Raw genomic sequence first — 17409 nt, 5'->3', positions numbered from 1 at the left:
TCATGTGTGACAGGGCGTGATCAGTGCGGAGCTCACCCAGGAGTCATACGTGACAGGGCGTGATCAGTGCTGAGCTCACCCAGGAGCCATGCGTGGCAGGGCGTGATCATTGCTGAGCTGTGGCATAGAGAGAGCCCATGCCGAGGGACCTAGGGGCTGGGAGATCAGCACAAGCCACCCTGAGCCAGCAGAGCTCTGCAGAAGGTGGCATTTTCACTGGGACTTGGCGGGTGAGTGGGGCTGGGGCAGAGAGGCAGAGGGTTGTGCATCTCCTGGCCAGCACTGGCACCAGGGAGCTGCCACCGTGGGGAGGCTGCTCTGCGTGGAGCCGATTTTCAGAAGACAGGTATTAGGCAGGGTGGTCCCACACGGGGCGGTGGAGGCAGTCGCGGTTCTTGGCAGATAGAGAGCCAGGTGGATACTCTGCTTTTTCTCAGTCACTAATTAAATGGGTGTCTACTGTAGAGCACAAAGAAGAAAATGCATTCCCATACGCACTCTGTCCAGAGTGAATCCTGCTCACCCTGCACGCCTTCCCGCAGCCTGTGTTCTGCGCCCTCCTCACCACTGAGTTCTCACCATCTTCCTGCCCCATCCTGCATCCTCCACTCAATTTCAGCCACACACATTTTGTGCACCTCCAGTGGTGTTCCTGTTTTGCTGATCTAAATAATACTATGAAGATTATGCGTTTATATGAATTTTCTTAGACCTATTCAGGAAGTAGAATGCAAAAAAAAAAAAATTAACCTCATTGAGTTAAAAGTGGGTGGAAAGTTACACGTATAATTTTTACCATCCCCCAAAGTTGTCCGGACTCCCCAGGCACGTGTGTGAGGGTGTTTATCTGATGACACAGTTGGGAGGCGCCCATTTCAAGGAAGATCTGCTGGATCTTGGTGTGTAGCTGGAGACAGGTTAACATCAGAGAGCAGGGGTCTAGGGCGGGCCACAGTGGGCTTCAGGTAGGGCAGAGGTGGGAGAGTTGGAGGGAACTAGAGAAGGCGGGTCCTGCTTTCTTGAGTGAAATGCAAACACTGGCTCAGCCCAGTTGGCATTCTCAGAATGCCCACTCACAGTGCAAATAACATGGCCTCGGCAGCCAGAGAGGCCTACCTCTGGAGTTAGTGTCTGGTGGAAGTGAGGGGGTGGGAGGACCAGGGAGAGAAAGAGGAGGGGACAGGGTCGGGACGCGGTCCTGTATTCATGCTTAGTGCCCGGGACCGTGAGCTGACCCTACACTCATTTGAGCTCCAGGAGCCATGGGGAGCAGCTGGTGTAGGGCTTCTGGGTGGACATAGTGGTTTGCCCTGGAGAGGTTTAGACTGCCCTGCTGTCAAGGGCAAGATGTACCCAGTGTGTTCCTGGGTGGGCAGCATGGTCAACAGAGGGGGCGCACCTTCACCGTCTAGCTGGGTTAACTCTGGTATGCAGACGCCCTTGACGGCTCCCTCAAGCCTTGTGGCCTGGGACGAGTGATGTCACTGCTCCGTGCCTCAATCTCCTCTTCTGTGAAACAGGGTCATAATGGCACCCTCCTCAAACAGTGACTGAGAGATGGATGAGCTATGTTTGGAATCAGGTCTGCCAGGTTGGGGGAGCAGTGGGTGTCTTTTCCTGTCCCCCCACCCTCCTCATCCTCCTCACTGTGGCTCAGGGCTATATTTGCAGAGTCACCACCTCCAGCAGGCGTGGATACCATGTGAGTCAGCATGAGTGGGCGCCTGCAGCCTCGTGGGCTCCGGGAGGACCCGGGCAGCAAGCAGACCGTGGAGGAGGCTTTGCTGGGGACGGCTCCTTTGAGGGGCTACCTGGGGAAAATGTCCGTTAACCTCCCCTCCACGACCCCCACCACGCCCCTTCCTTCTGACCTGTATGCGCTGCGCGTATGGGTTGGGGCGAGATTCTGAGCACCCGGAGTCAGTGCTGAACAGCAGACGCCTGGAGTTCTCGAGGCAAATAGGTCACGTTGTGTTTTCTTTGGAAAGCTTTAACCAGATGATGCCATTGTTAAAATGCCATTAAACTAAACATCATATGACAAGCCAAACAAATCCTTGCATGAATATCAAGAGCTGTAGTGGCCTCCCACGGTGGATGTGTGTGCCCGAAATAACAGCAGGCCCCTTCAGAGGTGAAGGGATCTTTGGATTGGACGTGGCTCCTTTTGGAAGTCACATTCAGTCAGAGCGGAATCTGGTCTCATTAACCAGGGTCAAGCCACGCAGATGGTTAAAGATCCTCTAAGACTGTCTGAGCGTGTGTTTTTCAGTAGCACTGATAGATCTCAGGAGACACTGGCTATATTTTCCCCTGGATGCTGGCTGCTATGTAGGGAAAATGAGAGGATTCAGCCCAGAGTCAACACTAATGGTAGGTTGCTTTATTTTGAACGAAGCTTTTTATAGTGAGCACAGGAAAGCTGACCTTTTGCTTTTCAAAGTCACTTAGCTTCTGCATTTCCTGGTCTTCTGTTGTTAGGTTACTAATAAGTGTTTAAGGATTTATCTTTTTGGTGTGTAAAATGGTCTTGAAAATCAAACGAGGTATAAAATTGGTAACGTGCATGTCCTAGAAAAAGTGAAGTCAGTGGCCAAACTGGAAAATCAGAAATCAGCATCATACTTTCTTTTTTGAAACCATGGCCATGTTCTTTTTGTTGGGACCTCTGCCTGTCGCAAGCTAACAAGCAGGTCCGTGGAAGGCACCGGGCATTCGGGCCACAGGTCAGCGCAGCCCTCCCTCCGCGTGGCCCCCCCTCCACGTGGAGTAACACTCACCAGGATATTTCTGCCTCTGCAGATTCCGCGTGCAGCAGCGCCCCAGGCTCCGGACCCAGCTCACCCAACAACAGCTCCGGGAGCGTCAGCGCAGAGAACGGCATCACGCCCGCCGTCCCCAGCATCCCGGCGGAGGTCAGTGCCAAGCGTTTGTCCTGTGTCCCATGGCGAGAGTCGGACTCGGGACAGATGGGCTCGAAATGATCCCACTTTGCACTTGCCCTTCACTCTTCACCTTCCAGTTTGGGGTGAGGGAAAGTGGCCTATGAACCATCCTGAAAAGGACACAGTTGGAGGTTGCTTAACCCTCCTGCCTTCCTCTCATCACAGACATCTCCTTGCATTATGAACACACTCATTCCAGGCACGTCGGGGACAGCCCTGAGCCTGGTCCTTTCTCCTGACCTCCTCCAGAGCAGATGTCCCTAGATGGTGTCACAGCACAAGCCCACACGTGGCAGGTGCTCTAGGTAGACAGGACCCTGCTGCCCGGCTCACCGTAGTCGCCAGTGTCTGAGGGTGGCTGAGAGGCCATGGGCACGTGGGCATAGTTGCTCAGTGAGACTTAAAATTTTTTATTTCGTATTGAGAAATACACAACGCAATGTTGGCCAACAAACCATGTGTCAGGGTCGACTGGAGCGTCACTCATGGTCAGCACGGCAGGGCCGGCCAAAGCCACAGAGCAGGGAGCTTTTCCAGGCATCATGGGAACCAGGCGTCTCAGACCGCAGAGCTCAGCACCCCGATCCCCTGCCTTCATCAGACCCCAGGTGGTTCCGGGAAGCACGTTGGCAAAGCTAGAGGAGTCAGGGGACACCTGGAGTCCCCGGGTGGGAAGGATGTCAGAGACGCAGGAGCCGAGCGGCAAGGCGGGGAGGAGTGGTGCCCAGGCTGACAGAGTCACGCCCTGACCACACCCAGAGGTTTTCCAGGGCAGCAGGTCCCAGGACGTCAGTCCGTGTATCTTGAGCTCCTTTGCGCCCTCTGTCTTTATCCCACACGTGTCTGGAGCGCCTTGTGCCAGGCCCAGGGATGGAGCCAGGCAGGCAGCAAGGACCCGCCCCTCACTCCACACAATGCCCCACTGAGGAGGAGAGGCCACCTCCAGAGCACAGGGGAGAAGAGAGAGGCAGAGAGAGGCAGTCTGCGGGCTGAGTGGTGCCCTGGGCCTGGGTCAGCCTGACCATGGGGCGGCGGAGGAGGGGGACACTTTGCAGAGTTTTCTGATGAGTTGAGCTGGAAATGCTGTCTGCTTCGCGGGGCACAGTTCTACTGAGTGGGAGGTTCCTTCTGAATTCTCTCCAACTTACAGAAGGCTATAATTTATTAAATATAGTTATTGACTTTCCTTCTTAAATATTTAGAAATGAATCCTGCCCTTCCAGAGGACTGGCAAATCTTAGCTGGGATACAGAGGCATGAGTGTTTAGCATTTTCATTTCAAATTTCAAGACCGTTTATGTATAAACATTTTTAGAGACTAGAATTACTGCTAGGAACGAATTTTGCACTTTGCCTCCAGGCTGCTTAATCCCTATTTTCTCTTATTCTTTTTACTTCATACATCGATTTCTTTTATTACCTGTCTTCAGCCTGCCAGCTTCAGTACTTATTTAGATGATTAGAAGTTTTAACAGTCCTCTGTATGGCTGTGGTCATAGCTGAGGTCTACCAGTAATAAGCCTTATAATGCAACCTAGAAATTACTTCCTGCCCTGTGAGGTTAACACTGGTTGCATCTTGTTAATTGTGGTCCTAGATACAGGTTTTTATTTAAAATGGGGCACTTGTGTACATGGTAGTTACTACTGGAACAGTACCTTGTTTGGGTGGGTCTGCGTCATTCCAGTTCTGTGTTAATTTTTACAAATCGTGATATGTAAATGAAACTACTGGAAATTAATAGAACGTGTAGAAGGAGTTGCAGGAAATACCGAGAGGTGCCATTGTCCATGTCCCACATCAGATGTTCATTAGAGTGGGCAGGGGCAGCCTTTGCATGTTGGATCACACCCAGGCGCCCTTTCTGGGTTTCAGTATCGCTAGAGTTGGACAGGTCTCTGAGAATGCCCGTGCTTCACAGCCAGGGGCTGGTTCTCCATTCCCACGTGGTGCAGAGGCTAGTGAGCCTGCCCATCAGAAGGGGCATCTTGAGTGGATGGGGGCATGGCGGGAGCAGAGGCCTGCCAGCCTGGCTCTCAGCACTGCCTTTTCTGTTCACCCTGGGGCCCCCAGAAACACTACTGTACCTTGAAGGCCCCCCGGACCCAGGGAAGTCCAGTGTGCCAGGCATCTCCTCCTTTCCAGGGCCACGGAAGCCCAGTGTGCTGGGCACCTCCTCCTTTCCAGGGCCAGGGAAGCCCCAGGGTGCCGGGCACCTCCTCCTCTACAGGGCCAGGGAAGCCCAGTGTGTCATCCAGGTACTTAAAGGGACAGCTCCTCTGTGGCCGCTGCTGCTGTTATTTACATGCGTGCCTCGATGCTCTGACTTCAGGCCCGCGGACTTTGCCTCTGAACCCATCCTAGGGTGAGGTCCAGGGGGCTCCAGCCTCCCGCAGGGCTCAGCCCCGAGACAGAAGATGGCAGAGCGCCCTGCGATTTCTCAAGTGGACCAGTCAGCATCTCCAAGGAACAAATTCTCAGAAGGCTCCTTTAGTTCCAGAAATGGGCTTAAAAAAAAACAAAAAAACAAACAAAAAAAAAACCTTGCTTACAAAGGAAATAGAAACTTTGCAAACATTAGAACGTCTCCTTATTTTGTTCCCAAATGATAATAACACAAGCACAGTTGTGCTTTCCTGGAAATCACAAGCATTTTCTCTACAGCATAACTTACTGATAATTCTTTAACTTTTGACAAAAAAAAAATTGTCTAGGAAAAATGTTTTTCTCGGTAGTTCTTTAATCATTACTTACACAGTGTAATGTGTGAGCAAATCTAAAGTGAGTTGCAGGGTTTCCTCTGGGGCGAGGTGCACTGTGAATTTGCTCCTAAGTGAGAAGGCTGGACTTTCTGTTCTGTAGGAACAGCCTGAGTGTAAGTGTTTGTCAGGAGAAGCGTTTCTTCATGTCCCCACGGGCCACTCATGTGTCTTTTGGAAAATATCTCTTCAGATCCTTTGCCCACTTTTATATGGGCTGCTTTGGGTTTTGCTGGTGAGTTGCTGGAGTTCCCTGCATATTCTGGATACTCTTCCCTTGTCGGATGAATAACTTGCACATTTCCCCCTTCCGCAGGTCATCTCTTCACTCTGGTGATTTTTTTCCTTTGCTGTGCAGAAGCTTTTTAGTTGAGCAGAGTCCCGGTTGTCTGTTTTCGTTTTTGTTGCCTGTGCTTTTGAGGCCTTAGTCATAAATCTTCCACAGTAGGCAAGAGGCAGAATCAACCTCAGTGTCCTTCAGTGGATGAACAGTCAGAGAAAATGTGGTGCTGTACACAGTGGAGTACTATGCAGCCATCAAAAAGGATGGAATCCTGACATTTGCAGCAACACAGATGGAACTAGAGGCCTTCATGTTAAGTGAACTAAGCCAGGGACAGAAAGACAAACATCGCATTTTCTTATTCATCTGGGGGAGCTAAAAAAGTTGCTGTCATGGAGGCAGAGAGTATAATGGAATCTGTTTATTCATTGTTAATGTTAGTTTCTGGCAAGGGGATTTCTATCTGCCAAACCCCACTAACTAGCATGATTACAACAACATTTATTCATTCTCTGTTTGCCCATTCATTCAGCAGACATTCCTTGAGTAGCTACTGTGTAGGGGATATAGTGGTGATAAACTATTGTCCTTTTTAGCAAAACACATTGATTCTACAAGCAAAAAGATGTTAAATATCACAGTAGTTCAAGTCCTTGGAGACTGTTGCTGCTGACCCTTCCTGTGTGGCCTTCTAATCTGTACTCCTGGCTTATGTTTGCTTTATCCAAGCCCATTCTTTAAAAGTTACATGACCTATAACCTGTTTTTCTAACTTAATGTATCATAAACAAGTGTCCAAGTAATCACCCAAGATTGTTCCTAACCCCCAGAGTGTCCTGATGTGCAGTGCCCCTCCGTTCTGTTAACACCGAGGTGCTGGGGAAGCCACATTGCTCTGCCCTGCCTGCTGGGTGCTCAGCCCCACAGCCGAGGCTTCATTGGCATCAGGCCTTCTCCTTATTTCTTAACGTTGCATCCCAAGAGTGGAGCTCTAGGATCAAAGCGTAGACTGAGTTTGAAGGCGTTTGCCATAGACTGCCACATTGTCCTGCAGAAAGGATGTCGCTAAGTGATTTGCAGCGCTCTCGACAGCGTTTGCGGTTCCTCTAGGCCAAGGTGGTATTATCATTTTTCAAAAATGTTTGCCAATTTTTTGGGTTTCAAAATACGTTTCCAGATGACCATAATGTGTCTTCCTGAACGTCTCCCGCTTCCTGAGCTCTGCCGTCACTGGTCTTCACCGCATGCTTTTCTCACTGTTAGTTGTTTGATTCGCAAGCGCTCTGTGCTGACCCTCACCTGCCTCATACGTGGTTGGTATTGTTGTCATCATTGCCTGCCTTTCATAGAAGCACTTGTTTTATGATTTTCTTTTTATTTTTAATTTGTGTGGGTACATAATGTATATATTTATGGGGTACGTGAGATGTTTTGATACAGGCCTGCAATGCGTAGTTGTCACGTCATGCAGAGTGTGGGGTGCCCATCCTCTCAAGCATTTATCCTTTGTGTAACAATCCAATCATACCCTTATAGTTATTTTTCAATGTACAATTAAATTTTATTTCCTTTTTGGTTTCTGCTTTTCTTGTTGTCTGGAAAGACATGGCCAACGCCAACTACAAAAAGGCATTGTAAAGTATATTATCCTAGAAACTGCAAAACGGCATTGCAAACTGTATTATCCTAGATTTCCTTCTGACTAGTCTGTGGTAAATAATCACACTGAATTGAAATCAACACGATGATGCTGGACAAGGTGACAGAAGAACTCGTGTCGCGGGGAGGAAACTGGAGCCGTGCATTGGGCTTTCATGTTGTGGTGCGTGTTGAAATCTCATGCTCTCGTTGCTGTATCATTTGCTACATGTATGTTTGCACTCATATATCAGAATTCAGCGCAGGCTGCCACAGGTGATTTCATCGTTGTTTTTCTCGGTGTGTATTGCTGATGTTTGGCCATAACAGACTGTGACAGTCATCGTGTGTTCTGTCCCCAGACGAGTTTGGCGCACAGACTTGTGACGCGAGAAGGCTCGGCCGCTCCACTTCCCCTCTACACGTCGCCGTCCCTGCCCAACATCACGCTGGGCCTGCCTGCCACCGGCCCTGCTGCTGTAAGTCAGCCCCCGTGGGTCCGTGCGGCGTGGGGTGGCGGTGATGGGTCCTTCCACGCCAGCATCGCCGGCTGTGCTTTCCAGGGCACGGCGGGCCAGCAGGATGCCGAGAGACTCACCCTTCCCGCCCTCCAGCAGCGGCTCTCCCTTTTCCCCGGCACCCACCTCACTCCCTACCTGAGCACCTCGCCCTTGGAGCGGGACGGAGGGGCGGCGCACAGCCCTCTTCTGCAGCACATGGTCTTACTGGAGCAGCCGCCGGCACAAGCGCCCCTCGTCACAGGTGAGCACAGATGGGCCTGGGTGCAGCCAGGCTTTGAGGCTACCCGTGCTCTGGACGGTGCCCGGCCCTCGCCTGCCTTTGGAGGAGACGAAGGCACGCCTGTCCCACCCCCACAGTTCCCAAACACACATCCCCCTCACGTAATGTAGCTGTCGTGACTGCAGTGAAAATCCACGCCTCACTCCCAGAGTCAGGTAGGTGGAGTGGAAGCGGAAGTCACTTCCCTTTCTCACCTTCTGGGAGAGGCCACTGGCTCTTACAGTTTGGGTTTCTGTCTGGACCAAGCTGAGCCAGCACTGGAAGCCCAGAACTGACTCTTGTGGTCAGTTGGTGTTAGCAGAACTTTTACAAATGTGCACTGTCTGGGGGTGTGGTTACATTTAGAAAAATACAATTTAGAGAAAAATGGGAACTTCCTTATGAAATTACATAGCAACAGCAATGTGAAAGTATAACTTCAGAAATGAGGGAGCACCGGCCGGGCGTGGTGACTAACACCTGTAACCCCAGCAGTTTGGGAGGCCGAGGCAGGTGGATCCCCTGAGGTCAGGAGTTCAAGACCAGCTGACTAACATGGTGAAACCCTGTCTCTACTAAAAATACAAAAATTAGCTGGGCGTGGTGGTGCACACCTGTAATCCCAGCTACTCGGGAGTCTGAGGCAGGAGAATCACTTGAAACCGGAAGGCAGAGGTTGCAGTGAGGCAAGATGGTGCCACTGCACTCCAGCCTGGGCGACAGAGCGAGACTCCGTCTCAAAAATAAATAAATAAATAAACAAAGAAACAAATAAATAAATAAACGAGGGAGCTTCTACCTACCCCCTTGCCATGCGGGTCATGATTATACATCTTCATGGCTTTGGGTTTGGCTTCCTGGAAATCTGTTGTTGCCAATGAAAAGCTGAAATACCCTCAGAGCTGCCCCTGTGAAACTCTGGCAGGGAACTTGGTGAAAACTCGGGTGTGGCGTGTTGTAGGAGGCTGTGCTGCAGGATGCGTGGGACTGGGGGCTGGCTTGGGTGGGCTTGGGCCTCTGGCTTGACTAGTCTGGTGGATTTTGGTGTTTTCTTGTTTTGCGCTGCCCATGTGTCTCTGTTTAGACAGAGAGGATTCTTTCTTATTCCTTCTTTGCCCAGAAGCCACATGGGGCAATCTTTGTTTTGTGTCTGAGCCCCTTTCTGTTTGTTTCTCCAGAAGCTTGAATTCGTGTCCCTGCCTCTGTAGAGCAAAGGAGCCCGTGGTGTAACGAGGGAGGGGGCAACCCTCACAGTGCCTCTCTGAGCTCCGGCCACCGTGGCAGGCACGGGGATCTCTCTGGAGGAATGTATCTGAGATTGCGTCTGAGTCTCTTAGATGCTGTAGAGCAGCTAGCACGAGGGTGGGTAGTGAAGGACACCTGAGTTCCTCTCTCGTATCTTTTAAAAACGTAAAATATGCCTGATCCTTCAGGATTCCTGGGATTCACTTCGTCAGAGATGTTTCTGTTTGTCACTCATCTTCTTTCCTTCTCTAAATCAGTTTATGATGCACGATTAAGTAACATGCGTAATCTTGTGTATCAGGTGTTTGGAAAACAGCCTTTTTGATAGAACCTGAGTATCGAGTTTGCATGGATCTCACCTCTCTGAGAAACGTGCTGAACCCGGCATTGCTTCTTCCCTGTGTACAGTCAGTCCTTTTTTCCTCCCAGGTGCAGCTTGCTCATTGGCATGGGGACCTGCCCACGGTGCCCTCCCCAGGCTCTGTAGTGCCAGGGGGCCCATGCATGGCTGCCCAGCTTGCTCTGGCTTTGCTTTACACCTGTGCCCAGCAAGCCCCTCCAGTCCCATGCCGCCACCTCCAAAGCTGCAAGCCCCTTCCTCCTGCATGGCCTCCCCAGGTTGCCAGCGGCTCATCCTGCAAACCCCCTGGCTGGGAGCCTCCGAGCCAGTGTCACGTGTGCAGCGTAGTGCAGCCACACAGCTGCCTCTGTCCCAGCTTCCTCCTGCTCCGTGACCCTGGGAAGCCACTTGTGCTCTGTGCGCCTTGTTTTCCCATCTGGGAAGTGGGGACACTCACGGTCTGCCCCCGTGCGCCCGATGAGGGGAAGCGGGCTGTGCACTCATATGCCTCTGCAGGTGTTGGCGTCGTTGCCTTGTTCTTCTTAACCTGCCACCTCCCATACTCTCTCACTGCCCCAGCCGGCCCCGTCTGTCCTCAGTGCCTCAGGACCCTCCCCCAGCCCTGCCATGAGTAAGGCCCTCATTTGGAACCCGCTGGGATTGCCCCATCCTCTTGTGGGAAGAAGCCTCCTGCACAGGTTCCTGCCCCTCCAGTCTGTCCTTCTGCAGCCACCAGACTCTCCTTGAAGGCCTGGAGGCCCCCACGCCGTCTAGAGCAGTACTGGCCAGGTCAGGAGCCACCAGCCACGGGGAGCTGCCAGTAGAAAGTCAGAGTAGAATTCAGTTGGCCGGGCGCGGTGGCTCACGCCTATAATTCCAGCAATTTGGAAGGCCGAGGCGGGCGGATCACAAGGTCAGGAGATCAAGACCATCCTGGCTAACACGGTGAAACTCTGTCTCTACTAAAAATTTAAAAAAAAAAAAACAAAAAAAAAAAACCCCGGGCGTGGTGGCAGGTGCCTGTAAGTCCCAGCTACACCGGAGGCTGAGGTAGGAAAATGGGCTGAACCCGGGAGGCAGAGGTTGCAGTGAGCCAAGATCACGCCACTGCACTCCAGCCTGGGTGACAGAACGAGACTCCATCTCAAAAAAAAAAAAAAAAAAGAATTAGAATTCAGTTTCTCAGTCACATGTGCACCACATCCAGTGCACGGCCGCAGCTGCCTGCAAGTGTTCTCATTGTCACAGAGGGTCCTGGCAGGGTGGCACTGGCCTGGAGTGAAGTCCCAGCTTGTGAGCAGGAACTCCAGCCTTGTTCTACAAGCCTCGTTTCTCTTCCCTAGTCCGGCACAGCAGCCAGGCCAGCCAGCTTAATGCTGGACCAGGCCGCAGCCGGCCCACAGAGCCAAGGCTCTTTCCCAGGGCCCTTTTCTCCATCAGGCATGGTTCATCTGCCCCCTCGTCCCAGGCCTCCAGCCCTGCCCCAGCCCTGCCTTGTTGCTCCTTCCCTGGACCACGCTGCATCTTCGTCTCCGTGTTCTGCCCTTTCCTGCAGTTGTTGGTGAACTCCTGCTTGAGTTGGTCTCTGGACAGCAGTGCCTGTGTTTTCCTGGCCCACAGACAGACCCACCTTCTCACGGGTAATCATGGTGCATAGGTGAATAGGATATCAAAGCTAGAACAGCCCTCCAGTCACAAATGCTTTGAAACAGAGGCCTCTGTGGGTGAGGTCACCAGTGGAAACCAGAGGGGTGAGCCATGGTCCAGGGTCTCCTGGAGCTGCCTCCTACATGCCACATACCTCCAGTCAGCCCCTTTCCACACCACTCCAGGCAGCTGCTTGCCAGTCACAGGCTTGGCATGCCTCTTCTATATCCCTGTTTATGTGCTGCTCCCATGGTCACTGTGGACTCAGATCTTTGCAGAGTGGCTGGTACATTCTCGGAGGTTAGTCTCTGCATAACCAGCTGAGGCGGGGAGTGGAGCTCAGGAGCCCATTCCTGGGTGAGGAGAGTGTGCAGAGCCCTATGCAGCTGCTTTAGTTGGACACAAAACTGTGGGCATGATCATTGCCTGGGCAGCCCAGCTAAGTCCTCTGTGGTGCCCGTGTGGCTGAGAAGCGGGACTTTGAGAACCGTGTAACCGTGTAACCTGCTGTCAGGACCCAAGAGACCCAGGAGGATCTTGGTAGTGCAGCATGTGGACGAGAAGGCTGGAGACCAGGGCTGTGCCACAGGTGGGCCTAGGGAAGGTTTCCTGGAGAAGTGGCATCAGAGCTGAGATCTCAGTAGGAGCCTGCAGGCGGAGAGGGAAGGGCCCAGGTAGGGGGAGATGCGTGTGCCTGCTGGAGGTGACCTTGTCACAGATCTTTCTAGTATCCTGGCCACACACTCAGAGCATGCCACCAGCGTCTTAAGGCTACTGCCTTCCTGAACTGGCAGTGGACATCCACTGTCCCGTGGTCACACGCTGAGTGGAGGGTGCCCCTGGCTTCTTTGTTAGCAATTGCGTGCTACCGTTTAGACCTGATTTCCCCCGAAAACAGCGAGTCCCAGGAAGGGCTTGAGCACAGCTGGCCGTGGTTCATGTCCCATAACTGGCACGCGAGGCTGTGGTCCTCAGCCCTGGCCTGGCCTCAGCTCCATCCCCAGAAGCTCAGACAGACGCTGATTGGTCCAAGTGGGTCCAGAGCGTGCAGATTATTCCTTGGGCGGCCAGGATTACAAACGGTGAGTCGGATCTAACTCTTGCTTGGTGTACTTCTCAGTAGAAGGATTTTAAAGAATTTCACAGAAAAAAAGCAATGGAAATACACCAGATGGACCTTTAAGGACTCAGGCACCCTGAATTGTTCATCTCATGTGACTTCATCGCTTAAACAGATCCCCAGTGTGTGAAGACCAGCTCTTCAAATCTGGGTCTGGAACTTGAGAGCAACCCAGTCTTTCGCCTTCTTTTTTCTGAAATCCCCATACCTGGTGGGGTGTGTCTAAGTGATGCGTTTGCAAACTCACTAATTAGTTTGGGTATTGCTGAGCAGGGTGTGCTAAAACTTAGACCCTGGTTGGCTGGGCACATTCCAGGGTGTCCCTCAGGAACTGTCATTGCAGTCACTGTGATTGCGTGTCAGAGTGTGGGCTTGCAGGGGAGCTGGCCACCGAGCACAGTTCAGGCTCAGCACCAAGTCCCTCCAGGAGGAGCAGGAGCCAGCAGCCGCAGGGACACAGCCGTCCAGCGCCAAGAACCAGGGTCAGCTGTTGCTCCTGCACTGGACACAGGGAGGGGCTTCTGCCAGTGCTCTGGGCAGAAGGAGCAGAAGCTGGGAACACCCTGGCTAAGGTGCCCAGTGGAGGAACCCAGAGCAAGGGGCCACTGGGACCACAAGAGCCAGGCTCTGCCCCACACCCCACCCAGCACCACACAGCCAGCCCCTGCAGCTGGGTCACCGACTACAGAATTGTATCCTGATGGACTAGGATTTTATGCTCGAAAGTCCCTGACAGTATATCCTGAAGACCACATCGTGGTCTGTCATCAGAAGCTCTTGTTAATGATCTCAGGGATCCAAATTGGAAACCACCAAGCCAGCAAATCACATTGCTCTGCAGAGGCCAGGGCACCGCTTTTCAGGACACCCACGGGTAAGGTGTCCCCGTGTGTGGCGGCCCTGGGGTTTGCACCCTGGAGGCAGCGGAGTGAAATTCTGAGTGGGCGAGATAGGCTGAGAGAGAGTGAGGGGCTGGCCCCTGGGGAGTGCAACTGGAAAAGGAACAGGGCCAGTCTGCACAGGGGTTTCTGCTCATGCCAGTTCTGAAAGTGAAGCCCTGTTCCCATGGGGCATAGGCCTGTGTCCCAGAGTGAAGCTGGTGGCCTGGGAAATCCCTGGGCCCATGCAGAGGGTGGCAGGAGGCAGAGACCTGGATGAAAAGGAGCTGGGGAGCGCTGTGCAGCCCCCACTCACACTGCTGGCTTGAGTCACTTGTTCCTTATCATGTGTCACGCCGGAAAGCTGAATCCTATGAAATTGGCATGTCCTTCTCCTCCTCTGCAGAGCGTCAGGCCTGGGCAGGGGACTGTGTAGCTCATCACCGCCTCCACCCCTGAATGGTATGCACACTAAGGCTTTGGGGGGAAACAATGCTAAGGAAAATGTCTTTCAGCTTCCTATTGCTTTCTGAGAAGAGACCTTTTTAGCAACTACGTAGCCTTGCATCCCCTGAAGGCAGCTTCGTGTGACTGACTTCCTTATTTCTTCCATGAAATAGTTCCATCCCACGTAATACCCACATCAACAATTGATAAATTCTGAAATGCCTTTTTTTTTCTTTTTTCTTTTTTTTTAAGACCGAGTCTCGTTTTGTCACCCAGGCTGTAGTGCATTGGCATGATCTGGGCTCACTGCAACCTTGCCTTCCAGGTTGAAGCGATTCTCCTGCCTCAGCCTCCTGAGTAGCTGGGATTACAAGCATGTGCCCCCATGAGCAGCTAATTTTTGTATTTTTAGTAGAGACGGGGTTTCGCCATGTTGGCCAGGCTGACCTCAGGTGATCCACCTACCTCGGCCTCCCGAAGTGCTAGGATTACAGCCACTGTGCCCAGCCTGACATGCCCTCTTTATGGTGCTTCACTTTTTTCTTTTTTTAACCTTTTCAGGGAATGGTTCTGACATAATACCCACGTCAACAACTGGTAATTCTGAAATACCTTCTTTAGGATGGTTTACCTTTTTCTTTTTTTAACGTTTTCAGGGAATGATTCTGAATGGATTTTTAGTCATTCACTTTAATTTAGTAGCCAGGCATTGATAATAAAATTTAAGATAATGTATCTTTCCAGAAAGTTGTGGGGTTGGGTGAAAAGGGATGGTGGGTTAGAGAACACTGGTGAATAACTTTTGAAAAGGTAGCGAAGAGCAGGCTTGCTGGGGTCTTGCTGGGGGTCTGGCTGGGGGTCTTGTTGGGGGTCTTGCTGGGGTCTTGCTGGGGGTCTGGCTGGGGTCTTGCTGGGGGTCTGGCTGGATTTAGTCTGGATGTGTCCTTTGTGTTTGCGTATCACATAGTATTTCTTAAATTTAGAAAGCCCCTGCAAAGGGACTTGAGAAGCACTAAGCTGCATGCATGGCTCCCACTGGGAAGCCTGGGCTCCTCTAAACCTGATGACACACCCAGCTGCCTGGCGAGCGCTGACATCAGTGTCCGGGGGAGGGACATGACAGGAGCTGCCACTTGCTGGCAGGCTACCTTGTATCCCTGGAGATCCTGTAGCCCTTGCAGCTGGCACGTAGCCCCACCTGGGGGCAGGAAGAGCAGGCTGCCTCAGGCAGATGCCAAGTTCCAAAGAGTCCCCCACCAGGGCCTCCAAGAGCTGGTTTGGTCACTTCCTTTGTCATTTCACCCGGTCATGTGCCCTTGAGTGGGTCAGGGTCATTTTTACCCTGAGCAGCATTGTTTAGTGTTTACTCCCCTCAGGTTACCAGGGGAACACTTCACGGAGCCGGGCAGAGGGTTCATTAGGTCCTTTTGCCCACAAAACCATGGAAAAATGTTAAACTACCTAAACCAACAATTTGCAGTATATACATATATCTCTCTCTCGATGAAAAGCATGCAGAAGGAAAAAGTGTACTTGACTAGGTCGCGTTTTAAATCAAGATACAGATGCCAATTAAAGCAAGATCATCTCCTATCAAAATGGATTCTTTTAATCAAAAAAATACAGGGTTGGTGACGGTGTGGTGAAGTGGGTACCCTCCACTCAGCTGGCAGGGATTAGCCACATCTTTTCAGAAAGGGGTTTTGACAATATGCGTCAGGACTTTTCAAAGTGTTCATGCCATCTTTGTGTCTAAAACCAGTGTTCAGAGAGACCTTAAAATGATGTCAACCCTAAGGACAATTATTTTTCTCACAACTCAGGCTGTCTTTGGAAATACCTGGAGGCTCCAGAACCGTGGCAGCCTTCCTCAGCACACTGGTGGCCCTCTCTCCCCTCCCACTGTGCTGTTCTGGCCAAACCCCACCTTTCTAGGGCCTGTGGCCCCCAGGAACAATTGTGTGGTAGCCACTCCTGGGAAGGGCTTCCTCTTTGAAACCTGCCACACGGGACTCCTGACGTTTCCTGTGTCGACCTGATTTTCCATAGAAAATTGCCTCCAAATTACGGTTCCTGTAGTTCCAAAGCACCAGCTCACAGCCCCAGCCTCAGCTGGAAGGGGCCCAGTTAGCGAGCCAGCTCTGGGGCACCAGGGCAGAGCGCTTGGGCTGGCGGGCACAGGGTGCAGTTGTCTCCATCACTTACTCAATAGCCCTCTCTCCCTCCTCTCTTCTTCCTCTTCCCCTCTGCTGTTTCTTCCTCCAATTATCTTCAGACTGGTATCTTTCAGGCCTGGGAGCACTGCCCCTCCACGCACAGTCCCTGGTTGGTGCGGACCGGGTGTCCCCCTCCATCCACAAGCTGCGGCAGCACCGCCCACTGGGGCGAACCCAGTCGGCCCCGCTGCCCCAGAACGCCCAGGCTCTGCAGCACCTGGTCATCCAGCAGCAGCATCAGCAGTTTCTGGAGAAACACAAGCAGCAGTTCCAGCAGCAGCAACTGCACATGAACAAGGTGGGTTTGCCGGCTAAGTGCTCCCGGGCCCCAGGGTGGCTGTGTGCTGCACGCTTCAGCCTCAGTCTTCAGCACTGGCCCCTTTCTGACCTTGAGGGGGGGCATGAGGCAGAAAGAGGGAACTGGGGAGGCACATGCTCTGGCCCACGGCACAGAGCTGGGCAGGGGCAGAAGGGATGCTGCTGGGAGCTTGGGCTCAGGAACAGATCACCTGCAGCGAGACGCGCAGGGCCAGTGCCCTCTCCCAACAGCCCACATGAGTTCAGTGGGACCACGTCCTGCCCATGGTGGCGCATCAGTGCCAGCGAATGGAATAGTCTACTTGGGCAACACTTTTTTCTTGGGTTTCCTAAGGCCATTTACTAAACATATCTTTAAATAAACCAGCAACCCACAGTGCCCATCTTCCAGGCCATCCAGCACTTGCAGACTGCCTGAGTGCATAAGCAGCGTGTTCAGGGCCAGGGGGGCCCGGGTGGAGTTGTACAGGTGCAGAACTCCAGCAGGAAGTTGAAGGGACACTGTCAGAGCTGGTTCTGGGCCCGGGCCAGCCCACAGAGGTTTACGTAACCTACGGACATCTTGAAAGTCACTCAGATAAGTCCATTTTCAGGAGGAGATAGTAGGCAAGGCTAGTGTTGCAGTGCTGGTGAAGAGGAAAACTAACGTGCTGAAAATGTGTTGATCAAATGCTGGCCTTTGAAATAGAGCAACTTTAAGATAAGAGATGAGATGAGCTGCTGTGGATATAGTCCAGCAGTTCCTCAAAAGGTGGGACACAGCCACCACATGGCCCCACAGCTCTGCTGCCAG

At 52.3% G+C, this 17409-nt stretch overlaps 1 protein-coding gene across 1 annotated transcript in view; it reads left to right on the top strand.

The window, feature by feature from the left end:
- Nucleotides 1–17409, top strand: part of HDAC4 (histone deacetylase 4) — a 271636-nt gene that overhangs the window by 169254 nt on the left and 84973 nt on the right. Inside the window, exons 8-11 of the mRNA XM_011980321.1 lie at nt 2803–2915; nt 7988–8104; nt 8189–8387; nt 16358–16596. Of these exons, the coding sequence (XP_011835711.1) occupies nt 2803–2915; nt 7988–8104; nt 8189–8387; nt 16358–16596 (668 nt within the window). The remainder of the gene's footprint in view (nt 1–2802; nt 2916–7987; nt 8105–8188; nt 8388–16357; nt 16597–17409) is intronic.

The sequence above is a fragment of the Mandrillus leucophaeus genome, unplaced genomic scaffold (genome assembly GCF_000951045.1).
Source record: "Mandrillus leucophaeus isolate KB7577 unplaced genomic scaffold, Mleu.le_1.0 Scaffold21, whole genome shotgun sequence".
In the NCBI taxonomy this organism is placed as follows: Eukaryota; Metazoa; Chordata; class Mammalia; order Primates; family Cercopithecidae; genus Mandrillus; species Mandrillus leucophaeus.
This window is presented reverse-complemented; position numbering and strand designations above follow the sequence as displayed.